The sequence below is a fragment of the Phaseolus vulgaris genome, chromosome 3 (assembly GCF_000499845.2).
Source record: "Phaseolus vulgaris cultivar G19833 chromosome 3, P. vulgaris v2.0, whole genome shotgun sequence".
Taxonomy (NCBI): Eukaryota; Viridiplantae; Streptophyta; class Magnoliopsida; order Fabales; family Fabaceae; genus Phaseolus; species Phaseolus vulgaris.
Genome location: NC_023757.2, coordinates 31,494,673 through 31,522,564, shown reverse-complemented (window position 1 = coordinate 31,522,564; position 27,892 = coordinate 31,494,673). Strand labels below are relative to the sequence as shown.

General features: G+C 34.2%; 2 protein-coding genes across 10 annotated transcripts; one reads left to right on the top strand and one right to left on the bottom strand.

The window, feature by feature from the left end:
* The first annotated feature begins 2,367 nt into the window (after window positions 1–2,367).
* Window positions 2,368–13,403, top strand: LOC137807131 (1-phosphatidylinositol-3-phosphate 5-kinase FAB1B). 9 transcript variants are annotated; one of them, XM_068607601.1, is made up of 14 exons: window positions 2,370–2,456; window positions 2,580–2,791; window positions 3,343–4,053; window positions 4,648–5,391; window positions 6,449–6,602; window positions 6,807–7,151; window positions 7,767–8,217; window positions 8,299–8,633; window positions 8,727–9,058; window positions 9,957–10,083; window positions 10,165–10,335; window positions 10,557–12,068; window positions 12,191–12,457; window positions 12,806–13,403. In XM_068607601.1, the coding sequence occupies exons 3-14, from the start codon at window positions 3,440–3,442 to the stop codon at window positions 13,109–13,111; spliced, it is 5,358 nt and encodes a 1,785-aa protein (XP_068463702.1). In that variant the 5' UTR covers window positions 2,370–2,456; window positions 2,580–2,791; window positions 3,343–3,439; the 3' UTR covers window positions 13,112–13,403. The 9 variants fall into 9 exon arrangements, with proteins under 9 accessions (XP_068463695.1, XP_068463702.1, XP_068463701.1 ...); XM_068607600.1 differs by having other exon boundaries at window positions 2,580–2,931; XM_068607598.1 differs by having other exon boundaries at window positions 2,580–2,955.
* A 913-nt stretch (window positions 13,404–14,316) lies between these two features.
* Window positions 14,317–26,742, bottom strand: LOC137807130 (conserved oligomeric Golgi complex subunit 3). Its single transcript, XM_068607593.1, has 25 exons — window positions 26,491–26,742; window positions 26,161–26,244; window positions 25,982–26,089; window positions 25,843–25,887; window positions 25,680–25,754; window positions 25,482–25,577; window positions 25,011–25,088; window positions 24,157–24,242; window positions 23,935–24,001; window positions 23,711–23,773; window positions 23,495–23,596; window positions 23,258–23,362; window positions 23,063–23,155; window positions 21,105–21,193; window positions 20,284–20,503; window positions 19,679–19,765; window positions 18,956–19,072; window positions 18,814–18,846; window positions 17,642–17,728; window positions 17,503–17,565; window positions 16,578–16,694; window positions 16,032–16,124; window positions 15,638–15,763; window positions 15,144–15,244; window positions 14,317–14,817 (listed from the first exon to the last, which is right to left on the bottom strand). The coding sequence occupies exons 1-25, from the start codon at window positions 26,572–26,574 to the stop codon at window positions 14,688–14,690; spliced, it is 2,349 nt and encodes a 782-aa protein (XP_068463694.1). The 5' UTR covers window positions 26,575–26,742; the 3' UTR covers window positions 14,317–14,687.
* Between the last annotated feature and the right edge of the window lie 1,150 nt (window positions 26,743–27,892).

The window sequence follows — 27,892 nt, the reverse complement described above, 5'->3', positions numbered from 1 at the left end:
TTCTTGCTGAGGGATTATTTTTATGGAATTAGAAACCCTAAAGCCATAATAATGTGTTTGGAAGCCCTAGGAGACGGCCAATTAATTTTATTTACTGGTTGTTTAAATTCACGCAACGAGTTATGCATGAAAATTGGTTTTATATAAAATATTCTGTTATTACTTTTCTGGTTGAGTTGATGTTGTAACCCACAGATGCTTTAAAATGCGTTTAAAATCCTTTCTCCTCTGTTTGAATCAAATCAGCACATTGCTAGTTTCATCATCAATTCTTTATTTCAAACATGGTTTAACTGCTTATGGGGTTAGAAGCATTAACAATAAATTTTATACACCGTGATGTTAATATTATTTTTAAAATGTTTTTGTATATAAGAATTTAAAATTAATTATATTAAAATTTAAACTATATAGTAATTAAGATATTGCTTGGTACAGGAACAATTTAAGTTTTACAGGAGTTAAGAGTTAGAAATGTTTGTTTTCATTGGTTTATGTTTAAAAAAAATAATATTTCGAGAAAATCGTCTAATTTTTTTTAACTGGATTCCAGGTCACGGGGGATCGTGATATATTCTTTTATAATCATTATTTGATTTTCTATTTTTAATTTAGTGATTGACGATTTTAGTAATTTTATATGGTTAAATTTATTCTCATAACTTAGGCCTTTTTTTAAGACTTTCCTTGTTACATTAGTTTCAGGGAATATTATTTTATAATACCCAATCTTAAATTTAAAATCCTGACTATTAATAAGGAAGATATCTTAAATTAAGAAAAAACTAATAACTTATAATCATTTCCCACATTAATATGTCATGTCTCAACGTAACTTCTATTTGTAGTTACATTTTTCCGAAAAATTGATCAAATATATAACTATTTAGGGTTTAAAAAGTTTTAATGTGATAAAAGTATTCTACCATTCATATTAATTCATTGAATGTGGTAAATAATTAAAAGTTTTGGTAAAAATATTAAACGTTACTCTTTAATTTTGGAAAAAAAATTGTGTAATTTTTTTATTAACGTTTGGTAACATTTATTTGACTGTTTCTAGAGATTGGAAACTTTATTTTTATCTCCTGGTAACACTAAATTAATCTCCAAGAAAGTGCTTGATGTAGATTTTTCTTAGCAGGATGTTATAGGGTTTCATTTGACTTCAATATTTATGTAATGAAAGTTAATTAAACAATTAAAAATTAATAAGTGTAGTTTTTAAGATAATAATGGCAGAATTAGCTAAATTATCACATCGAATTATAACTAATTCTATTTTCATTTTATCATGTTTAGATTCATTTATTTGGGACACCTGCCTCAATAAATTTGTGTCTCAATACGTGATCATCTTTTGTTTTCCCTTTTTTGGTTTAGAAAATTCCTAAATAATGCAAAATTTGGTTGAAAGCTTTCATTCTATTTATTACTCTCTTTCATGTGAATATTGAATAAAGTTGAAAATGTGGCATATATCATAAACTCAACTACCAAGTTTGATCGAATCGTTGCCAAATCCAACTCTCATTATAGAAATGCTATTAACTTTTTGAAACTGCATGATTTATCATGTGACTAAGACTTTCCCACACAAAATTAATTTGTTCTTCTGTCAATAACGTATTTATTATAATACAATGATTTTTAAAATGGATATAACTTAATATCATTAACTTCTTTCCTTCCAAGCTCTGAAAAAAAAGAGAGTGTATAAATTAAAAATCTACTTACTCCTTCATTTTATTTCCTCTTTCAATTTTCCAGTTTCATCTCAGTTTATTCTCTTAAATTAAAAAAAAAACCATTTTATAGGTACAAAATTGATTGTCCATAAATTTATTGTGGCTCTGCTTTTGAAAACTACATCAATGGATAGTTTCAGTAACACGTCATTTTAGCGAAAGTAGGTCAAATTTCTCGTGACTGAGAGGAAAAAACACAAATAATCGTGATCAGAAGTGAAAAAAGAAAAGAGAAGAGTTTAGTCATCAGAAGAGACGAAAAGTATTTTTAATGTTAAATGTTTTATATTACTTTTCTAATGAATAAAATTACTGCTGGTATGATTTTATAAGAATTATAAATTTATTATAGAAATAGTTTATTGAAGTGATAGTATAAACTAGTTTTATATTGTTCTGTGTTGTTGATGTTTAAAAAATCAATAACATTAAAAAAAGAAAACGACATAACGTATAATAATTACAGAAACCACGTGTAATTATAGAAGCTCGTAGTTTTCCAGATGTACAAAGCGCGTGGCGGTTGGTTGGTATTTCTTCTAACAACTTTAATCAAAATAAGAATAAAATAATGCATGAAAAATAGGAATGATAATTAACCTGAAAAATAAACATCAGAAAATAAATGATGAAAAATAACATATGGTAGAAAGTGTCGGATACGATAGGGTGGCGCCAAGTGAATCAGGATTTTTCTATGTGCTTTTGGTTTGTCATCACTTTCTCTTCCCTTCATTCAAAATACGTTTTTATTTATTTATTTATTTACGATAATTATAATTATAATAATAACAATAATAATTTGTTACAGTATTATTTTATTTGCTCCAGTCACTGTTTGTAATTATTACTCTGCTGGGTGTTTCTGGAGGCCTTGTGAGATCTGATTTCGGTTGTTTGAGGTTCAGTTCCCCAAAAAGTTACTGTCTTTACATGCATGCCCAGAGTTTAACGGCTGATTGCTTTGTGGGCCGCTGACAGAGTGGAGAAATTTTGTGAAGCAGCTTAGGGTTGTACTGATTCTGCGCTTGTCTGCTTGAGGGGTTGGTGTTTTTGCATCTGGGTCGTTGTTTTTGATTGAATTTTCTTGCTGTGTATGCGCGAACTGAGGCATCGAACTGAGCTGAATAAGATCCTATGAACTGAGATGATGGGGTTTTGCTTTCCATGGCGGTGGCCAATGGTTGTCTCTGCCTTTTTTCTGGAAGTTAGTCTGAACAATTTCATTTGTTAACTATGTATTATCTGTTAGTTGCTATTGGCTTTCCAATGTTTTCAGTGATTCATGTTTGAGGGCAAGATTGCAGTAATAATACTACTTTGTATGTTTACTATTTAAGTTTGATCAACATTAAATTTTAACTCCTTGCTAGTGTATTTTTCATTAGTTATGGTTTATGAAGGTGTTGATTTTTCAGCAGTTGAGACTCAGTGAATTTCTATCTCAATTTCTTTAGTAGTATATAATTAATATTGTTGTCTATCAAATAGTTATACTTTTAAAGGAAAAATGGTGATTACTAGAGCAAAGATGTGTTGTTTTTGCACTTTTCTTGGTTTTTTAATTTATGAAGAGTATTTATTTGTTTATCAGGATATGCTTCTTTCCGGCATCATATATTAGATGGAATGTTAACAAGGCTGGTCAATGAGGGACTCATAATGAGAGGGCTTGGGTTTAATCACAGTCCATGGACACCCCCGATAAGAAAAGATCTGATTTTGTTGATGTAGTTAGGTCTTGGATCCCTCGAAGGACCGAGCCACCAAATGTGTCGAGGGACTTCTGGATGCCCGATCAGAGTTGTAGGGTCTGCTATGAGTGTGATTCGCAGTTCACGATATTCAACCGCAGACATCACTGTCGAATCTGTGGGCGAGTTTTCTGTGCAAAATGCACTGCCAATTCTGTTCCCGCGCCTTCAGATGAGCCAAATACTGTCCGTGAAGAGTGGGAGAGGATAAGGGTCTGCAACTATTGTTTTAAACAATGGGAAGGGTTAGCAACAATTGATAATAATGGAAGAGCAGATCCTTCGTCCACCCCTTGTCTTAGTCCTTCACCGTCTACAACAAGCTTGGTCAGCACTAAGTCCAGTTGTACCTGTCATAGTAGCAGCAGCACTGCTGGTTCAGTTCCTTATACAACTGGGCCTTATCAGCGTGTGCCTTATAGTCCCCGGCAATCTTCGCAAATGAATCAGATAGCTGATGAACAAGATAATTTAAATTCTGGTAGGAGTTCAAATCCCTCCGAGGCTGTAGGGAATTTGACTTCTAACCAATTTGGCTATTGCTTCAACAGGTACTCCTTCTTTTGTGGTTCTTCTTTTAGGAATGTTGAATGTAATTGTCTTTCCTTGCCCCTTAAATATTTGAAGTCATTTAAGTCACCACATTTCGGATGTGATGAAAAATCTACATCAAGATAAAATGAGGATGAAAATGAGCTAGATTTTTTTGTTTTTGATAATCTGGTTGTACACAGATGAATGTTAGTCTTGCAAAGATGTGTTTTTGTATGACTTTGCTAAGATAAGATGTGGATTTTGTATGTCTGCTACAAAGTTTGATGTGATCACTGATCATGTTCTGATCCAGAGATGAGTCTAATGGTGCCGCTGATATTGGCTGGGAGTGAAATTTGGGTACTGAAAAGGAGGGTGTCTATAGAAAGGATCCCATTTCACATTAGTTCTTAATGTCATTTGTAGACTCTAGAAAGATATATTTGACTAGTGCATGTGCAGCTTTGTAGACTTTGATTCATTGACTTTAGTAAGATATAGTTGACTAATATCCCATTGCATGTGCACAATCAAACCATTATACTGCTTTTGTCATCAGACTTTTTTGTTTCTGTTCTTACTATTAGTTTATGTTTATTCTTCTGAGTCAGGAGTGATGATGAGGATGATGATTATGGTGTTTATCATTCGGATACAGAATCAAGACATTATTCTCATGTACATGACTTTGAAGATCCAGTTAACATTCATGGGGTTGAACATGTCTACGGGCCACATCAAATGCATCCTGACGAAGCTAGCATTCATGAAAAAAGCTTGAGTTGCCTAACGCCACCACAGAATCTTGATCTAGAAGGTGTAGATGGAATTCAAGCACCTGGTAAAGAAGCTGATGAGCATGATCATGCTGATGGATGTGAAACTTCTCCTTATCATGAAGAGAGCAATAATACAGATCCTGTGGATTTTGAGAGTAATGGACTACTATGGCTACCTCCTGAGCCAGAAGATGAAGAGGATGATAGAGAAGCTGTTCTTTTCGATGATGATGAGGATGAAGGTACTACTGGAGGTGGGGAATGGGGATATCTACGATCCTCCACTAGTTTTGGCTCTGGAGAATGTCGTAGCAGAGATAAAACAAGTGAGGATCATAGGAAGGCCATGAAGACTGTAGTGGAAGGGCATTTTAGAGCTCTGGTCACTCAGCTCTTACAAGTGGAAAACCTAACTATTTGTGATGAAGATGGAAAAGAGAGTTGGTTGGATATAATTACCGCTTTGTCTTGGGAAGCTGCTACAATTCTGAAGCCCGATATGAGCAGAGGTGGAGGTATGGATCCTGGTGGATATGTAAAGGTTAAATGCATAGCTTGTGGACATCGGAATGAAAGGTAATTTTCGTAAACAAAACTATCCTGAAAGCTTAATCTCTTAGGTGAACACACAAATGGTTATATATGTGTATATTATATTTTTAACAGAAATGATTGTGGAGAAAAAAAATTAGTTGATAAATGTACTGAACTGCATACATGTTTTATTTTTTTCTTTTCTTTCAGTATATTGGTAGATTTGCATCTTAATGCTGCTGACAACTATGCTTCTAATTCGTTTCAGTATTTTTCCTGTACCAGAAAAAAAAGGGAAAAATTGTAATAATAGTATATGTTAATGCCTCCATTGAAACGAAAAAAGAAAAGAAAATAGTAATGAGCAAACAAAATGTACAGTTCTTGCTTTTTCCTTTCCCCTTTTCCCATTCTACATGGATAATTCATAGCTCATGAAGCTATGTTGCTGAAATTCATTTTACGGAGTAGATGGGAATTCCATTATGTTGAAGGACGGTTGATGTTTTCTCCTCATGCTAATCCTTTCCTTCCCTTAATAGCTCCCCCCCAAAAAAAAACTGTTGGTAATAAGTTTGTATAATTGCTAGTACAATACAATTGTGTGCATCTTTCGTCTCCTGAAGTGTGTAAATTCATTGTGTTTGTATGGGGGATGAGCAACTGGAGTTGGGGCAATCTTAGGATTGTACACTGTTAAGATTTATTTTATTTCTATATATATTGTGATTTCCTTTTATTTGTATGGGGGATTAGCAACTGGAGTTTGAGTTTCTTGACAAATTTGTTGCCTGTAATAGGGCCTTATTCTATGCAAGTAGTTTTGAGCCTAAGTCTATATGATGTAAATACCGCTGTGGTGTAAATTTATCAACAATAATATTCAGAAGTTCTTTTTTGGGAGTTACAGACTACGCTGGTATAAACCTGTTTTCTTAATAATACATCAATGCTATGTGAGCAAGCTGGTGGATGGAAAATCGTGTTATTTACTTCGTATGATTCATGTTTTGGGTGAAGTCTTTATACTTCTGTTCATTATTTCTTCTACATGTCACTGTATACTCTTGATGTTCTAGTTTTTTTATTTTATTTCCAGCATGGTGGTTAAAGGAGTTGTATGTAAAAAGAATGTGGCTCATCGGAGAATGACATCAAAAATTGATAAACCACGTTTTCTAATACTTGGAGGTGCTTTGGAGTATCAGCGTGTTTCTAACCAGTTATCAAGTGTTGATACTTTGTTACAGCAGGTTCTTTCCATCCAACCAGCTCTAAAAATTTGATAATTATATGCCAAATATGCTTGTTGTTACTACTGACCTTAAATCTGAATAATTTCCCCTTTGATCTGATTTCCATTACCTGAACCCACCTATTAGTAGAAGATTTGGTTGTCATTGTTTTATTTTCAACAATAATTTTGCTGAATTTCATGATTTTTTACTCATCACCAGGAGATGGACCATTTGAAGATGGCAGTTGCAAGGATTGATGCTCATCACCCCAATGTGCTTTTGGTGGAGAAGTCAGTATCTCGTTATGCTCAAGATTACCTTCTAGCTAAAGACATATCACTTGTTTTGAATATCAAAAAGCCACTTTTAGAGCGCATTGCCCGTTGCACCGGTGCACAAATTGTCCCTTCAATTGATCATCTGACCTCTCAAAAATTGGGATATTGTGAAACATTCCATGTTGACAAATTTTTTGAGGAGCATGGTAGTGCAGGGCAAGGTGGGAAAAAATCAACAAAGACTTTGATGTTCTTTGAGGGTTGTCCGAGACCTTTAGGTTGCACTGTAAGTTCTATGACTTTACATATTCTGGGACAAAAAATTCAGTGTTAATACACATTTTTACAGTCTTTGATAGATCCTTAAACGGACACTTTCATTTGATCATAGGCTAAAAAAAGACAGGTGACAACTACAGAGACAGAAAATTTTGTATAATTTATGTAGCTATTTGGGTCTGAAAGTGCTTTTTCAAACAGCTGATTAAATATCATGTTGGATAACTGTCAGACAATTAAGCTAATGATGGGAAAGGGAACAAAAGTCATTAAATTAGCATTAAAACGAATTGCAACTTTTGAAATTCATTACATAACATTGTGTACTGGTGAATTATATCATGTCAATGAAAACTTCTCAAAGTTTGAGTTTGTTTTAGACATTCTTGATTGAATTAATTGTGAAAGAATTCATGGAGAAACTTGAAATAATTGATTTTGAAAGAAGGTTAACAAATTTATTTGTGTTTGGGAATGATGCTTTGAAAGTGAGGATAAATTTATCATAATTAGTTTGGAATAGTAAGTTGGAAGGGAAAGTTGAGTTGTTTGTTGCTTACTATTCTTCTCCCTCCATGTTTTTATTTATTTATTATGTGTATTTTTTTCTTTTACTTTGAAGATCTTGCTGAAGGGTGCCAATGGGGACGAGTTGAAGAAGGTGAAACATGTGATCCAATATGGAGTCTTTGCAGCCTATCACCTGGCATTAGAGACATCTTTTCTGGCTGATGAAGGTGCTTCACCACTAGAGTTTCCTTTGAAATCTCCCATAACTGTTGCATTACCAGATAAACCATCTAGTATTGTGAGATCCATTTCCACTATCCCTGGATTTTCTGTTCTCTCTGCTAGAGAGTCTCAGGGAGCAAAACCTTTTGAAATACCAAAATCTGACGACATCCACAAGACAGAAAGAACCCCATCTAGCTGCAGTGAGTCCACTGAAAGATCATTGGTTGGTGACTCAATCAATATGCATGAAGTCCCGGGAGTTGCCATCCAATCAGCTCAGGATATGCCATCTTCCCTCTGCAAAAGTTTCCTTTCGAACACTGCTTCTAAGGAAGATGGTAAGAAATGTCCTAAGGAATTTTTTCAATACATACCATATGAGAGAAGAAAAATTATGTTAAACAATGATCTTATTTCAGATTCTTTTGGAACATTTGACTCTTCACAACAAGATGGCAATAGCTACCTCAGAGCTGCAGAATTGTACGCTAATCAAGGCCCTAGCTTTGGGGCACCATATGTAAAACATGATACTAATAATAGTAATAACAATAATGATCATGAGGACATGGTACATTCGAATGAAGATTTTCCTCCCTCAACTTCCGACCATCAGAGTATTTTAGTCTTTTTATCAACACGTTGTGCATGGAAAGGAACTGTTTGTGAAAGGTCTCATCTGGTCAGAATTAAATACTATGGAAGTTCTGATAAGCCTTTGGGACGGTTCTTGAGAGATCAACTACTCGATCAGGTATTTTTTCTTCCAAATCATTTCGTTCATTAAATAAGTTTTATTAACAGTGGCTACTTTGTGAACTCTAAACTGATAACATTCCCTTATTAGAGTTACACGTGCTGCTCATGTGAGTCGCCACCAGAAGCCCATGTTCATTGTTATACTCATCGGCAAGGCAGCCTGACAATTTCTGTTAAGAAACTATCGGATTTTGATTTACCAGGGGAACGAGAAGGTAAAATTTGGATGTGGCACAGATGCCTGAAATGTCCTCGTGTAAATGGTTTTCCTCCTGCTACACGGAGAGTAGTTATGTCTGATGCTGCCTGGGGCTTATCCTTTGGGAAATTTTTGGAGCTGAGTTTTTCAAATCATGCAGCAGCAAGCAGGGTTGCAAGTTGTGGTCATTCGCTTCACAGAGATTGTTTAAGATTCTATGGGTACATTTCTCAACTCCTAAATTGAATCTATAATCAATTGGGGTGTGGTGGAATATTTGCTTGGAAGAATATAGGGGAATCAAAGAGTGTGCTTGTTTCAAGGTTTACATTTATTCCTTGGAATGTGAACTCGGGAATGTGATATTTCCATGTTTATTACAATATTTAAAAAAAATTCCCATGTACTCTATATTCCCTGAAAAGTAACAATACTTTCTTCTTCACTTTTATTCCCATGATGAAAGGTGGGTATTACTATGAAAATATGGTAAGCTATTTTCCAAATCCAGTTATAAAACTCCCATTTCTACCCTATTGTTTTATTCTAAGGTTTTTAGACTTTTAAATAATATTTTTCTGGGATTATTAAAATTTATCCTATCAGATTTTTGAATGTACTCAAGAATAGCATTCCTGGTTCTAGCATTCCTAGCAATACACTATCATACCTCGAAATAACTGCCCGCAAAGAAATTAGAAAAATTTAGTTAGTTAGTTAGTTAGATAGAGGGGATTACTTAAGTGATGTATAAATAAATAGGAGAGGTGACATGTATCCCATATTTGCATTGTTTAAGTAGAAAAAATTGAGGCATGGGCTTCCTGACCTAGAAAAGAAAAGATGCAAAAACAATGAAGTTATAAACAGGGAAGAATGGTTGTCTCTCTCCTCAATGTTTTGGGTGGGTATCTATGGAGCAAGTCCCGTTGAATCATGCATAATTTTAGATTGGAAATAGGATCATCCATCTTTTAGTGATTTTCATCTAGTATCGATAAGGCTTTTACTGTATCACTTAGGATTGTGAAGCACTTGAATTGAAATACTCACGTGTCTTGCTACCAAATAAAAATCAGCTTTGTGTTCTCTTCTTGAATAGTGTTTTTCTTTGTGCAGTTTTGGGAAGATGGTTGCCTGCTTTCGTTATGCTTCAATTCACCTTCATTCTGTTTATCTTCCCCCACCTAAACTTGAATTCTTCAACTATGATAGGCAGGACTGGCTACTAAAAGAAGCGTATGAGGTTGGTAGTTAATATTAGTTGAAGTATTAAATTCTCTTCTGAGTGCTTTTAGATTTATGAGATTGTGATCTTGTTCACCAGCTGCATGACAAGGCTGAATTACTGTTTGGTGAAGTGTGCACCGTTCTGCATCAAAATTCAGAGAAGGTTTCAGGTCTTGTGTTACAGGAGGGTGGACAAAGGGTGTCAGATTTTAGGAATCTAATTGTGGAACTTAAAGAGATGCTGCAGTATGAGAAAGAAGAATTTGAGGTAAGTGGTCTGAGACTGAGATTCATTGCCCCTTTTTTAAACACTCTCCATTCCTCCCCCTCCAAAAGAAAGTTTAGGATGATTTTTTTTTCCTGCATTTTTGTTCTTTTGATTGACTCCCTCCACTTATTCTATATTAATTATAAATTGATAGGATTCATATAAATTTTGTTGTTTTTCCTTGCTTGAATAATTCCTGTTTATAATGATGAATTACCTAGGACTCATTACGAAAAATGCTGCATAGAGAAGCCAAAGCTGAACAACCTGTGATTGATATTCTGGAGCTCAATAAGTTGCGCAGGCATATCCTTATCCATTCTTATGTTTGGGACCAGCGCTTGATATATGCATTCAATCTATGTAAAATTATTCTTCAAGAAAATTCAAGGATCTTAAATCATAGAGAAAAGTTGCTTGGTCCTAGAGAAAAACTTGTTGAAGCAGATATTGCCACTAGGCCAGCAAGAGGCTATAGCAGTTCCGATTCCTTTCTTTTGGAAACAAAACCTGATGGAAACTTAAATTTAGAAAACACTAGTCACCTTAGCCACCCTGATGAAGTGATTAAATGTGAGGACAAGGTTAAAGATACAAATCATGATAAGGTTGACCTTTCTCTCTCTGGTTGTGCAAATATCAATGATAGATCTGATTCTGTAGAATTCGGGGGGTCTGTAAGGAGGGCTTTGTCTGAGGGGGAATCTTCTGTTGTGGTCAACTTATCTGATACCCTTGATGCAGCATGGACAGGTGAAAGTCACCCTACAATTTCATCACTCAAAGAAAATGGTTGTCAATCTCCTGATATGTCTGTTCATTCACCTGTGGCAAATACAGTTTCGTCAAAATCAAATTCTGCTAACTATAATGCTGATATAGGTGGGATTGAGGCGGGATGCACTAATTACTCTAAAATACTTTCCAAAGGACTTGATGCTAAATGGAAAGCAGTGCCTTTTGCAAACTTCTTTGGTTCATTCAACAAAACTTCTTCCTTCAATATACAGAAGCTTGTTGAGTATAACCCAGTCCATATTTTATCATTTCGAGAGGTGGAGCGCCAGACTGGTGCCAGACTGCTTCTGCCCGCCGGAACTAGTGATACCATAGTGCCCGTTTACGATGATGAACCCACCAGTGTTATAGCATATGTGCTTGTGTCAGTGGATTATCATATGCAGATGTCAGAATTTGATAGACCTAAAGACAGTGGAGACAGTTCAATTTCATTGCCGCTCTTTGATTCAAGTATACTTTCTCTTAATTCTTTTGATGAGACAATTACTAATACGTACAGAAGTCTTGGCTCTTTTGATGAGAGCATGTTATCCACTTCTGGGTCTCGGAGTTTACCGGCTGGGGATCCACCCTCATACACAAAGGATTTTCATGCAAGGGTTTCTTTTACTGATGATAGCTCCCTTGGGAAAGTGAAATATACTGTAACTTGCTACTACGCAAAGAGATTTGAGGCTTTAAGAAGGACTTGTTGCCCTTCTGAGTTAGATTTTGTGCGGTCCCTTAGCCGTTGTAAGAAGTGGGGAGCTCAGGGAGGAAAGAGCAATGTTTTCTTTGCAAAAACCCTGGATGATAGGTTTATTATCAAGCAGGTTACAAAAACAGAGCTTGAGTCATTTACCAAGTTTGCACCAGCATATTTTAAGTATTTATCTGAGTCAATCAGTACAGGAAGCCCAACTTGTCTTGCGAAGATCTTAGGAATTTATCAGGTACTTTTTCTTACACAAGAGTTAAGTTGAATCTTTCTTGTAAACAGCCAATATTTTCCTAGTGCATCTCATTTAAATGTTTGTCTGCTCTAACTGGGTGTGGTTGTGTTCTTTCTGTGAAGGTAACATCGAAGCACCTCAAAGGAGGGAGGGAAACAAAAATGGATGTTTTGGTTATGGAAAATCTTCTTTACAGACGAAACATTAGGCGGCTTTATGACCTCAAAGGTTCTTCCCGATCACGGTACAATCCGGATACAAGTGGGAGCAATAAAGTGCTGCTGGATCAGAATCTCATTGAAGCTATGCCAACCTCTCCAATATTTGTTGGGAACAAGGCAAAACGGTTGCTAGAGAGGGCTGTGTGGAATGATACTGCCTTCCTTGCAGTAAGTCTGATGCCCTTTGCAATTTTAATTCTTTGCTGTGTTGGTTTGGGTGCACTTTTATGGATTTTCTTGCAACTACCTTTTCCTTCTTTTTGCTTGTAACGTGATGTTAGGAGGGATAACTTATGATTAGATGAGAAAAAAGAAAAAGGAACGGCTAAAACTGCTTTGGCCATTATATGTGTTTGTTTAACATATTAGTGTGTTAAGTTAAGAACATCTCTTGGAGTACTTTTGAAGTTAATAAATCGAAGTCATGGCATAGTCCTAAAAAAGAAGTGGGAATATGGTAGCATAAAAATGTAAACATCCATTAATATAGTCTAAACGAGTGTTTGGTGTTTGCAGTCAATATATGTTATGGACTACTCATTGCTGGTTGGCGTGGATGAGGAAAAACATGAGCTGGTATTAGGTATAATTGATTTCATGAGGCAGTATACATGGGATAAACACCTTGAAACATGGGTGAAGACCTCAGGCATCCTTGGTGGAGACAAGAATACTTCTCCAACTGTTATATCACCGCAGCAGTACAAGAAACGGTTTAGGAAAGCCATGAGTTTATATTTTCTCATGGTGCCAGATCAATGGTCTCCTCCAGAGTTACACCCCAGTGGGTCCCAATCTGACATTTATGACGATAATGCATAGGATAAGAGGGACCCATTTGAGTGACGTGTTCAAAATTTTATCTTGTAAATGTTACGATTCCAGCATTCGTTTACACGGGTTTCTCATATCCATGTTCATTCTCTCTCCTTAATGTCCGTAATATTTGCCTGCGGAATAATGCAGCCGTTGGATTTGTGTCGCTTAAAACATCGGAGGTGCACCTCCAGTTACCGTACGATGGAGCATATCCATCAAGGGTAACTAACTGTACAGTGACTTCCCCCTCTCTTTTTCATTTTTTATATCATGTATTAATCTCTTGTTTTCGTTATCTGTCGTCTTCAAGTTTTGAGTTTTTAAGTCATAGCCTATTAAAGGGTGCTCCAATTGCACATTGCGTTTATTTTTTCTGACTCACTGTTATGTGATCCGTTTAGTTGTATTGTATGTATATATATATATAGACAATTTTTTTGTCTGCACCTCTATAGTTTCCATGTCTACCCATGGGTGGTTAAAATACTAAACTGTCTCTTTTGTCATTGCTGCTCTCTTACTGTTGTTGTCACTCTTAGTGTGATAGATGGACTGAAGTAAGATAATGTGTTTCACATTGCATAGTTTGGAAATTTTTGACTTGTAAAATCTGAAAGATATTTTTTATATAAAAAAAAAATCTTCTGAATGGAACTTATATATTACATAATCTAGAAGTAAAAAATTGACTTCCAAATTTTGAATTGTGGAGTCTTGAAGTCAAATTACTTCTAATCCAAAAGTATTTTTTAAGAAATCTCATATATTTGAAAATGGGTTCTTACGTATGGCCTTACCATCTTGTACATATCAAGTAACCATATTACAATTCTTTTGTATACATACTAAGAAATTATTTGAATGTTTATCACACTAACTCATCTCTCTAGATATTTTAAGAAACATATCATCAATGTGAAAAGATCAAGTTAGCCTTCATTTTTTTGAAAATTCTATTGATTAAATCCACTGATTCTATAAAACCATTACTTAAAAAATGCGGGTTTGATTTCTCACTATTAACTATCCACTAAAAACTAACATTTAGGGAAAAATTAAGAATGGACTTATGTAGTACACGACTTATTTTTACTTGTTGCTAAAGGGAAATATTTTCCAAAATAATCTGTAACTGGCATTACTTCAAATACTAAATGATGGAGTAGGATCCGTGATAACTGAAAAGACCAGAAGCGAAAACATGAAAATAAAATAAAAAATATAATTTTATCCTTTAAGGGTTGTTCCCAGTTCATTACATACAAAACGAAAGTTGGATCGTATGGCAGTATAAAAGAGCTCTTTCTTTACCATTCTATAGTCATTGCATGAAAGAGCAATATGCAAGGGCTAGTAATTAAATCCGTATGTTGCTCACTAGTGAAAAAATGTACATCAATAAACATCCATTGTTGAAAAAATGAAGATAAATTGTCCGCAGCAAAACCACAAACTCTGCCATCTCTCGCTAATAATTCTACAAAACTATCTAGAATATGTATGTAACCAAGTCTTTGTTCAAGGTCCTCCAGTGGGGAAAAAATGGACATGGAATTATTGAATGGCCCTTACATACAAATTAGAGAAGATTATCAAGCTCATCTTGCAGATCCTGTACGGATTTCAGATTAATAGTCTGGATCTCGTCACTCGAGTATTCTGATTGTAGCAGGGATTGAAATTGGATATGGGCTTCCACAATATTTGTCCTGCATGAACACGAGGAGAAACAGCATTTTTAGATCGGTACAATTCCGCATACACAAGTGTACCAAATTCTGACCAACATTCACCAAGTTTCTGCCCAAAAAAGCACCAATTCACAACAGATCATCTAATTAACAGGCAATTCTATCGAGAAAAGATCTTCAAGTGAAACTACCACACTATAGATTTTAGACATTTGACAGTGAAAAAACACAAGTTTTTTCCCATCAAATCAAACACTAGGAAATGATAATCAAGAGGCACTTGTCACAGTACAGGTATGCAGAAATGTTCACACCGTAATTCTATACTGTACATATAAACTTACTTTATTGGTTTGAAAAGTATAGTTCTTGTTGATGAATTCTGTAAATAAAGCTTCATTTTTGCTATCACCACCGGCAGTTGCTCCAAAATAGCAGCCCTGACCTATTTAGACCACAGAACATCAATTTAGATCAATAAACGATAGTTTTTCCAATCAACAACATAACGAGACGAATATTATTTTCTATTTTAACTTCACTTCACTAAGATTTAAGATGTAGATGAGTTTCTAGCTCTCTGCAAGACCGCATGTTCTATAAAAAGGACAATTCGTAGGCTAGTGATAATTAATGAACTATATATAATACCTGGAAAAATAATTCAGCACTTCTGCTTTATCTAAAGCTCTACTTATTTTAAACACGGGATTAGAGGCGTTAATTCTTTATTTTTTTTATCATCACCCAATTGTAGGAGTTCCTCGCAGAGAATCCTTTCACAAAAACTGTTCTGTAGTTCAATGAATAAATAATGTAAATAATTATAATGACATACCTTCTGAACAAGTTCAGCCACCTTATCCGAAGTAGCGAAGGCTTGATCCTTCAGAGGTTTGGCCATACCTGACTCTAGCTTTTGATTCTGACCACCTGAAGATAATGCAACTTTGACTGCCGTGACCTACAAAAGGAAAAATGAAAGCTCTAGTAAGTACATTTTCCTTTTACAAAGACAATAAAAAATAAGTTAAATCTTCCAGTTACAGTTGTCAAAAAATAAAAAAATATTCAAGTGTATGTTTATGACACAAGATTTGCAGCAGGCAAATAACAAACAATTTGTAATAAAAACCAATTATATATTTACAGGTGCCTTTGCTTTAAAGCCGCAGGTCTATTTTGGTTCATCAGCTGGCAAAACATCAAATAGTTTGGTTACAGACACAGACCTTTGTAACGAATGAAAGCAAAGGGTCCACTACAAGCTTAGTAACGGACATGATGAACTCCTCACATGTGGCTTTGAGGCTCTTTTCCAGCTCCTGAAAGAAATCATACGTCAAAGGCACAAGAAAATGGCAAGAATTTGGTTTATGCAACATACAAAATAAAATTATTAAAGAACTGCTGAAAAGAAAATGCTGACAAAGATATGGACACTAAGGGGTGTAAAAAGTGGCCAAGGTGTGATCTTTACCCAGGTGGTCAATATTTTCCTTTACCTCATCATTGCTGAGAAATCAATCTTAATATTTTCCAATCAATTAATTCTGGTGTAGAGACATGACAGTGTCAGCAGTATAAAGGGTTGCAATTATAACTACACATTTAGGGGTTAAATTATTAGAGTTAACTAGGAAAGAAATAAAGCAGGTAACCATTGCTAGGAAAATTTTGACTGCTATTGGGTTTGACTACTAAACATGCATGTCGCAATGAAATTAACTTTAAATTTAAAACTCTTGAAGGACCCTAAATACCAAAAAGTCACAAACCTTCTTGGTGTCAATTTGATTTTCCAAAATTCTTGGGGACAATGTCCTTGCCAATGAAGTTGATCTTGACCAATCAAATAGTGAGGCTTGACCTCTTAGAAGTCTTCGTAGATGCTCCTGATCCATATTCAATATTCATAGAGACATAACATATTAGTGATACTAAAGCAAAATCAGAAAAATAAAAATTAAATCCTAATTATGACATGGTGACAATATTAGTAGGCAAAGTCCATGATAAAAAAAAACTCTTCAGCATCCACATACTCATTGAGACCTTTAACATAGTAGATCTAAGGATGTGCAAATAAAATAGATTAAGAACAAGAAGTTCTTGTAGTTTATTGGATCATTGGTAGTTTTACTTCCTGAATCTCCTATCTGTTTTATGATATCTATCTATTGGGTGAACAGTGACACATTTTTCTTATAGAGAAAAAAACATGCATCTTTACTTAAATCTCTTCACTAAAATTTGTTTCGGGATAGGGTCAACCAATTTGCAAAGTAATTGGGATGCCCTCCTTGTTCTTTGTTCTATTGTTTAATTTTTTTTCCAGCCATTGAGGACATAGTATGCTAACCCTGGTATACTTATTATCTTCTATTTCTCTTAATACTTTTCTACTAGAAAAATAACTTCCTCTAAGTAATTAGTACATTTAGTCAATGGCTCCAGGCACAGGTAAAATTGCATTAGTACTCATAGGCCTCATTTGATAAGAATCGTGACCATAAAAGAAGCATTATCATCTCTGACCCCTAAACATAATAGTAGACAGAATTGCCACAAGTCCAGACACTTTTCAATGTAATAAAGTTGAATTATGAGAAATGAGTACAAATTTGACAAGTATTTGAAGTCAGAATGACAGTGTCTTGATCTCAGATAACAAAATATAGCATTGGGCTATGAAACACTAACCAGCAAATGAGAGAAATCAAGCTCCTTTTGTGTGACTGAAAATTCAATATTGAAGGGTGCAATCTGGAAGACCAAAAAAAAAATTACTCAAACTATAAAATCTACTAAATAGTTACACAAGAAAGTCTGACAGGATTACCTGCTCTCTTAAAATTAAAAGATGTTTTATAAGGAAGAGCTGTCCATCCATTTGTGATGATCTTTTTGCAATTAATTTGCTTGCTTTCTGTGGCAGACAAGAAGCAGAAAACACAAACAAGCCAGTCACAACAAAATATCAAGCACGTTGTCAAATTTAAATAACCAAGAATGGATAACATGCTCCACAAAAGTTCAGACCTCTGGCTGCTTTGTCTCCTAAGTAACCTAGGGTTCAACCATTTTTGCAGTTCTTCAGCAAATTTTCTTTAGAATTACATTTTTAGGATATTCTGTGACAGTGCTGTCTTTGCAATTCTCAGCCATGTTTGGCTGGTAATGAATTCTAGAATTTTCAAGGTAATTTCTTCATCTACAGACAACAATTGGGACAGAATTATTTTTCTAGCTTGTACATGGTGTTCTGCTCATTGACTTTACAGAGATGTTCTGTTAGACATACAGAAATAATGGCATTCCATGTTACTGACCAAATCTCCTAGTTCCTAGGTGTTGTTTTCCTTTTGTTTTTTTTTTTGTATGAGGAAGTCTCTTATCCACCAGCTTTGTTCTATTGCTTTCTTCCTCAATGAAAATTCTTTTTTTTATATTAAAAAGAAAATGATAACATGCCCTGATTTGGAATCCAAAGCTCCTTCTAATGACTTGTTGCAAGCATGGCCCCATAAATTTATCTATCCTAAAGTGTGCTGTGTGCAGCTGAGTCAGGGAGTTTGCCTTGTTCTTCCTCCATTTTCAGTTATGAGAGGTGAGATATTGGGTCCTAGTTTGTTTAATCAGTTTCCCCATGTTCACATTCAAGGGTTTGGTAATAAGAAGGAAAACAAAATCTTGTGGCAGTGTGTGAATTATTGGATGTTGTGGTTGGAAAGGAATACGTGTATGTTCAAGAGTGTATTTCCATTATTGATCTGCTTTTGGAATAGGGTTTGAATATGACACTTGGTGATTGGTGCATGTATTTCATCAGATTAGCATGTAAAACATGCAAAAAGATTGAACAGCTTCTACACTAATTAAACTATAGGAAATTTTATTGTCAGATCTATGTTTTGCTTTTCTTTATCTGGTTTAAGGTTTCTGTATCATCCATCCTTTTGTACTGTTTTCTCTCTTTCCAGTTTCATATACACTTCTTCAATTGAGGGATACCTGAATCGATGTTGAGCAAACTTCCACTGCTTCCTGATTGAAATAACAAAAGCAGATCATTAATAAATTATTCAAAGGAAGAGGAATTTAGGGGCCCTGGGGGAGGGGAGATTAAAAATAGTTGAAGTGAAATCTTTAATACCTGTGCTAAACCTGTGAAAACTTCAGACTCTAAACAACGATACAACTTTGAAAGACATGACAGAGTTTTCTCCAGCGGTGGATACCATGTTTTCGATACATCTGGGTTGTCATCAGCCTGCAAATTGCAAATTACAAAAGATGAAAGACAAACGATTTAAATCTACCTATTTACATAAAGAAAATTGTCAAACAAGTGACAACAGAAAATATTCAGCAATAACCACAAAACAAATACAAGTCTGGTTGGGGTCTCCAGCATGTAAAAAAACAGGAACAATCACAATGCCATGCATGCATGTATGTGTGCAACAAGCACAAGAAATATTCACTAATTTATTTAAAAAAGTTCTCTCTTGGTGAAATTGGGGGCAAAATCAAGATGGGATTGGGAAAAATAATTGATTCATAAGATGGTATCATCAATACCTCAATTATCAGATTTCAACATCCTGTAAGCCATATCAGTTTCCAGTTCAGAAAAGGTAATGTTTAGAAGGGGACAATAACAAAGAAAAATCACCTGTAGTTGTCACCACATTCACATTACTGAACCGGAATCTAATGAAGCAGGCAGACAACCAGAACTCAAAATACTAAATATATCTAATAAGCATTACCATACGAAAATCAGCATATAGTAGTCATCATTCATGAGAAACAATCATGGCTGAATATGTATATTCAAGCAAAAACCAAGAAATTGCAAGGAAAGACACTTTACAGGATTGATCTCAGAAGTACTTTCTACAGATATCTTCAGCTTTTCAGGGTAGTCCAAGTCTTCATTAGTTGGGATGTAATTCGCTATCTGTAAAAATACAAGGAAATAAGGTTTTCAAAAACTGAAATATTAGAAAAAAAAATCACCTCAAGATATTAAATATGGTAAACCAAAAAATTGTTAACCACCAATCAAATAGTAAAAGTACATATAACCTAACAATGTGTGTTTGATTCACAGTAAAGGGCAACACAAGAAGCATGGTAGCATAGGTAAGTGATGGCACAAACTTTTGTTTAGCCTTCTATTTGTGGTGGTTGAAGCAAATCAAGTCTTGAGTTAAAGAAAGAGGGTTGAGAGTTGAGAGGGAGAATGGGAGTCTTGGGGAGGAAGGTTACCAAGTAAAGGAAGAAAAAAATTGGTAAGCAAAATTGAGTACATGAACAAAATTGACACGGTTCCACAGATAATGGTATTTCCTTTCAGTATTGATTAGAACAACCAGAGGGGCAAAACCCAACAAAAAGAAATACCTTCAGCATTTAAAACAAAGATATGAAGATAAAACAACAAGTATAGTAATTAAAAAAAAACTAGTAACATACCTCATCCCTTATATGAGTCCGGGCACGGAATGTCAACCGCTCATGGACATCTGCTAAAATTCTCTCAAATGTAGGACGAAGACCAGCTAGTGATTCACTCCTCCTACTATGCTGTTCACCCAGGACTTCCATTTTAAGTATATCAACAAGTTCACAAAGAAAATCAATATTTGTTTCGTGAACAAGTTTAGGACGCAGTGTATCATACAAATAAGTTGACCTGCAAGCAAAATTGATAAAATCATGAGTTGAAGACACTATACGCATGAAAATTTGCTTTTAAGGAATAACATTCACAACAAACATATAATGAGAAAGATGGGGATATAAGCCGGGAAGTATCTAAAAATGAAGGAATGTGCCACATAGCAAGTTGAACTTGTATCACACAGTGATGATCCTTCACTTCCCTTGCCAAACACTCTGGAATCTGGATATGCTACATGCCCAGAATCTTACCTAAGCACACTCCCAAAGATTTCTTGTACTTGGGACATATATAATGACTATTATGGGAGAGCACCTTATGTCATTGGTTATGTTCTAAAGAACACAAGAAAAAAAAGAAGCTTTTTGTCCTTGATGTGAAAGCTCCTTTCTATTTCCACTTATCCATAACTATGAGAACAGTGAATTCTAACTTCCAAGGTATCAAGTGAATATGAAAGGAATAATAGGAATATTTGGATAAGACTTTGTTTATGTGCTAATGTTTTGTTCTTGCTCTCACGCTAAGAGGGTTTCTTTTCATTCTTCTAATGAATGTTTCTTCTGTTGAAAAAACAAACCAGGTATTCTTGTTAACAGGAATACAAACTTACAGAGGATCCATTAATGGAGCTAAACTTGAAATATCCTTTGAAGAAGCTGGAAAAAAATGATCAAAAAGTTGGTGTTCAAGTTGACAGACCTGCACAAATTACAATCAATAAGACTTCCTGTCATAAAGATATGAAGCAAGTGAGACCATTAAAAGTTTACAATCTAACACAACACAAATAGAATAATCACAAGAAGATTAGCGATTGTTCTTCTGTTGAAATCTGTATGATGTGCATAATATTGTATCTGTGAGGAAAATAAATTAATTAATCCCCCAGACCCCAAGCAGCCTTGGGCTTCAACCAACCAATAAACACCACAACTTTCAGTTTTGAAAAACTACAAAGGTAATCAATGAATCGGCTGCTTTCATGGTGATAAGAACCTTGAAAATTAGAAGGACTGAACCACAAAAGCTAGACATCATAGTTGGAGAGCCTAAGGCCTTGTAAACTTCACACTAGAATATCATACTTCCAATATAGGAAACAATCCCACACCTTGCAATTGGATTCTAGTACCATGCTATGCAGTCTTGCCCGCACTAGTCCCAGGCCAAACAATGGAATGTTGACATCACCACTCAAGTCACTCAGTTGCAGTTGAAAGACATGATGAAAAGCTCTACTACCAATTAATAAGATCTATGGGAGAACCAAAACACAAAAGCTAATCGCTGTAGCTAGAGAACCTAAAGTCTTATAAACATACTTACAATGTTCTCAAACCTTGCAATCCTGACACATGGAACCGAAAACAAAGAAAAACTAACAAAAACAATTCAGAACATTAACAGATGGAATTACAAGGCAATATTGGTACCAAAGTTGAGAAAGATTATATGTTTATTTTTTATTTACTAAACAAAATGATAACCAACTGAATGATTAGAAGATTTAAAATTATTTTGTACAACTCAACTTTTTTAAAAACAACAGGAACTAACACACATATTAAGTATGATATGAAACAATAAGCACTGCAAAATATTTAAGCTAAAACTGAAACATGATTATACTCTTAAGAAACTATCCTTCCCAAAAAAACAAAAAGACAAACTTTAAAAGAAATACCAATAAAAAGGCGATCAAAATGCAAACAGTAATGGAAGATCTAAGAAACCATAGGAGAAAGAATTAAAAAATACTTTTAAGATTGGTATACACAATCGCCTTAATTATCCATATTATTGGTTGCACACAAATGATATATAAGGCCTGGTTGTTGTTATCATTGTGACATCTTTAGAAAAAACTTCCTTAGAATATGAAATATTATTGAATTTTAATAACACAATAATTCTTGGAAAACTAGATTTAGAACAATTTATAGTAAGAAATAACAACATATTTAATGTCAAGGAACTATAATATACTAGATCTCAAGGACCAAATATGTAATGTTGTGTATAAAACTGAAAAGAATTTAAATATGTTAAAAAGGACAGCTAAGACTAAAGCACAAAACCAAAACGAAAGCCTTGAACCAGCCTAAAATAACATAGAGAATCTTAGTAGTGCACGTTCAGAGCACATCAGACAATTTGCAACTCAAAGCACAATGATCAATTTCTGTATTTAAATTTGATATTTATTAACATTTTATAAAAAATAAATATTTATTGATAGTAAAATGAACATTTCCATCCTTCTTTTTCCCAAAACTGCCAACAATCTCTTTGCCCAACTCAAAATCAAAAGTTAACGGAAGTTGACGTCACTTTTCTAAATAACCAGAGCCACAATGCATCTCTCCATCTTTTTTTTCCACAATTATACCCAGTTTCTGCATTTCATTACTACTCTGAGTGTTGACACTTTTAGCACAGTCTAAATTCTAAAGCCAATATGGACACATGAATATCATAGTGATGCCATTGTATATTTAAAAAAGACACCAGTGACCAATATCAATAAAAAGGCGTCATGATATTAAATTGATAAAAAAAATACAGCACCTGTATGAGATAAGCACATCCGGATCTAGTCAACGATGGCAAGGACTCCTTCTTGGCAAACTCAGATATTCGCCGCTGAACTATACCTCTTATCTACATGAAATAAAATAAAGAATTTTGTAATCATTTGACTTAATAATACTGAAAAACATATTACAGACAACATACAATGACCAAGCAAGTAAATTTTCTCACCAAAGAGAGGCGTTGCTCACAGTATAGTCTGTGACATTCAGCAAGGATTTGACCATACTCTTTCCTTGAAGACCTGCTTTCAATCTCTTCAAGTAGTGGCTTAAGCTGCAAAAGTTGCAATTCTTAATCAGCTGCACAAAGAAGACTAGATATACTGGAGAAAGCTTATTCATTAAAGCTGACCACCTTCTGTATAAACCTTCAAGTTCAAAGATTTAATCAAATGGAAAAGCATACCTCACTTGCTGCTGCCTTGAACCGAACATATATAACAGATGCCTCTACTCCCTCAGAGATAGATGTTTTGCCATCCCCACTTCCACGGATTGCTTCCTGGACCTGATGTTGACGTATGTGCCAAAATACATTATCATAGGATTCTAAATGCTCGTATCCTTGTAGAATACATATATGCACATATATTATCCACTCAACCTGTTAAACTAACTTCACCTGAGAAGAGGCACCTTTGAGAACAGCAAGTACATGAGAACGCATCATGCCTAGTGCTCGAGACTACAAAAATGACAACATTTCCAAATTACTAAAGTTTAAATATCTATCAAACATGACTTTATCATAGGACAGATTTCTAACTAATATAGACTGAAGATCAAACGTAGAACAAACAATTTCATAATGTTAATTAATAATTCCTATCAGTAAAATTTATATACCTGGAGTTGCCGAAATTTAAGCAAGTAAACACTAGATTCTGCATACTGTGGATTGCTTTCAACATACCTTAATTAAAAAATAAAAATGTCAATGATCACATTTGTTGTTCAAATACAGAAGCGGATGAAGCTTAAGTTAAATCACTTAATGACATTCTATACACTTGAGCATGCCAATGCCAAATGTACAAATCAAACGAATGAAATTGGATTTTTACTCACGATATGCATTCATCAAGTCGTTTGAGGAGTGGGAGAAAGTTTTCACTTCCAACGTTCATGTTTGGAGAATAAAAATTGGTAGCAGCCTGTACGAAACAAATTAAGCAAACCATATAAATAACTTAAAATAATAACTACTTGTAGTTTTGTGCAGCTTCTAAACAGACCTCCAAACCTTCTGTATAAAGAATATACACACACACACACACAATTTCAATTTAAGTTAAAAAAATACTAACATAGCAGACATATCAGCAAGCATGCTGAATAAGTATAGCTCGTAGATTTTGAAAATTAAAGCAGCCGCATTAACAGATACCTTTTTTTTCCAACACTAACGCTGAAGAAATGGTAATTATATCAATTAAGTGATTGTAGAATATAACGTGTTCACACCAAAAATATTATTCACAGGCAACAAAATACAAATGTAAATTGTGTATGATAGATTTCAAAAGTAAAAGAGAAAAACATATCTCCAGCATAAAATCTCTCTGAAATTCACACTAAAAAGCATATCCCAAAACCTAATTTATTATAAAAGTATTAAAAAATCATTAATTTGATGCATGTACAAGTTTTTCAGTTTCACAATGTCAGAAAATATATGAAAATGCTTCCTCTTTTATTACATGCTCCACAGGAAACAATTAGTCATAGCACTCATTGTTGCACCATCCTAATGTCCACCAAATGCCACCTTTCACTGGCAGATATATAAATTTTGTATGTCCTATTAGTATGCTCAAATTCTTCAACACTCAACATGCTACTAGATAATTAAACCAAAAAAAAGGTAATGATGGAAAATTAAATCAAGAAAAGATCCAGTCGAGCCAGCAGTCAAACCTTACATTCTCCAGTTCATCAAAGTAATTGAGTTTACTACGAAGTGCATCTGCAAAATCAATTAGTCTTTGCTTCTCTTGTAGCTGTAATAGGAAAAAAAATATGAGCAAATTAGTCATTTCAGTCAACGAGGAAATCTAGGGTAGCTAAGTAAAAATCAGAAAAAGATCATAGACTTCAAAAGGCCAAACAGGAATAACAGATCCAACAAAATGTTTGGTGTGTAACTCATTTATACGGCTAAACTTTTTTACTATCATGCACGAAGGAAAAGAAGCCAAAGAACCTAAAATCCCCCGTTCCATTAACTGGTTTTCCTGATTTATCAGTTTAACATTTACATAAACCTATGTGGTCTATTATTAAAGGAATAAGAGAACAGATCACTGGCAGCCATTACCTACGATGTGAATTTTGCAATCATTCAATTAAACACTAATGAATAAGATTTGAGGTGATAGATAACAAAACCATACCAGTCTGTCGCATGCATCATGAAGCGTTTTAGTCTTTGTAGCTACAGCTTGATGCTGCAACTGTAGCTCGTTGAATAAGTCCAGGGTGTCGTCAACCTGCATGAGGTCAAATCGTCCAAACAGAAAACTAAATGAGAAAATAATAGTAACCAAATTAGATAGCCACAACTAACCCACTAGAAGAAGATAGAAAATAACCTGTTGGAGAATTTCATCACATGTATGTATGCGGTCTGTCAGAGTGTTCACGTAATGCTGATATTTCTCTTCTGTCTAAAATTGGAAACTAAGTTGAGAGTCCGCAATCAAAATAAACAGAATATAAAACAGTGGCGGCATAACAAGTCTAGTAACTAGTAACCTCTGATTTCATCGCCGATTCAAGATCCGCAAACCATTTGTAGAACTGCATCAAATTCAAAGACAACAAATATCAACCGTGTCATTTTAACTCATGTCAAGCATTCAAAGCCAGAAACCAGATTGCGCGGACAACTTGCCTGATTGGTATTGACCATAACAGTCTCAATAGCACCCGAGTCATCGAAGGAACTATCCTTCGTTTTAACGGACAACGCATTGTGTTGCACTGACGCATTCTCTTGAGCCTATAAATGCGAGAATTATATTGTAATTGTTTCAAGATAATATCAATTACACGTAAATGGCAAAAGCTTACCAACTTGAGAGGCAACGGACGCTCAGAAACCGCGTGAGAGAGAGACACAATCGCGGTTTGCTGTTGCTCTGTCAAAGGAGCATTCTGCAAAAACACAATTCACTTCAAAAATCAAATAACTGCAAATAAAATCACAGATCTGATCCGTGACGGAGTGAGATTCATTTGTAAGCAAAATATATTAATTAAGATTATGTGATAACAATTGAATGAAAAATGCAGATGCAAAATACAAGATCTGCGAAATCGAGGTAACTAGGGCGAGGAAAGAGCGAAAGCACAGAAATGGAAGCGTGATTTGGATACGAGAGGGAAAATGTCGAAGGATACCTGTTCCCAAGTGGAAGCGAAGTTGTAACCCTTGGAAATGGCAGCGGAATTCGGAAGTGATTGAGGTGGACCTCTGCTTCCCATTTTCCTCTGTCACCGCTTTGCTCTGCTTCTGCTCCTTTCTTCTTTCCTTGTCCCTGCTTCCTTTCATACGTTAACAGCTCCCAGTTTGAGTCTTCCGCACCAAACGCTGCGTTTTGTTTCTCAGTTTATCGTGACTTGTGTGCATTGCAAGCTTTGTTATCTTATTACAATTTTAATTTAATTACTTATGTTTATATTTGCAAACCAAATAATTTTTAAATAATGTATCAATGTTCCTCAGATTAAATTATTTAACTGAGACCTCAATAAAACACATAAGTCAAGTTTAGATAAATTAAAATATTTACTATTCTTATTTTAAGTTGAAAATTGCAGAATTTACATATATTTATATTTATATATAAGTAATATTTTTACAGTAATGATAATACAAGAAAATGCACTTATCTCGTTTATCCTTAAAGACATTTACATTCTCTCTAGATTTAAACTATACACCTTTATTTCTTACCATTTGTTTGAATAATATTCACCAGAAAACTAAAATATACTAATTTGAATTTATTCATTTAAAAATGATTATTTTTAAAGTATTTTATTTTGATAAAATTAATTCATTTTTTTATTTTAATTTTCTTATTTGAATAAATTATTTTAAATACCACTGAATATAAACAATTATTTTAATACCATGTAATATTTAATTCATAAAAAATATTAGAGTATAGTGTTTTTTAATTGATGTTGATTGACTTTATTTTTCATTAAAGTTTTGTAAGGTTTTTTCAACTGAGGTTAATAGGATTTTTCTTGATTGATGTGGATTGAAATTACTACTTTCGACTTATTTATGCTACAATTATTTTAACCTACCTATATATAAGATTTATTTTATTTAAAAAATTGGTTGTTAGTTTTATTGCTCAATTTTCAATTTATGTTGATAAAAAATCTTTTAGTCTAAATTGGCTTCCTTTACTTGTTTAAAAATATTAACAATGTCAAACAAAAAAATCTATAAAAAAAAAAAACAAATCCCTTTTACTTTTGAAAAAGACATCCTCCTCCTCCTTACATTTATAATAGAAGGACATTTCATAACTTTTATATTTTTGATAAAATAATATTGATCTCATTTGACTGTTTTTTCTCTTTTATAACTATTTTCACTTTTATTTCTCCATTCAATATTTTTTTTTTCCATCCAACACTTTTTGTTTTTATTTTTCTACGTATTATCCTTTTATTCCATGATTTTATTTTGTATTTTTTTTAAAGAAAAACCCTCTTAGAATTTTGTTTATGGGAATGATGTTTTTAGAACATTTTATTTCTTTGTAGAGTGAATGTAAAAGAA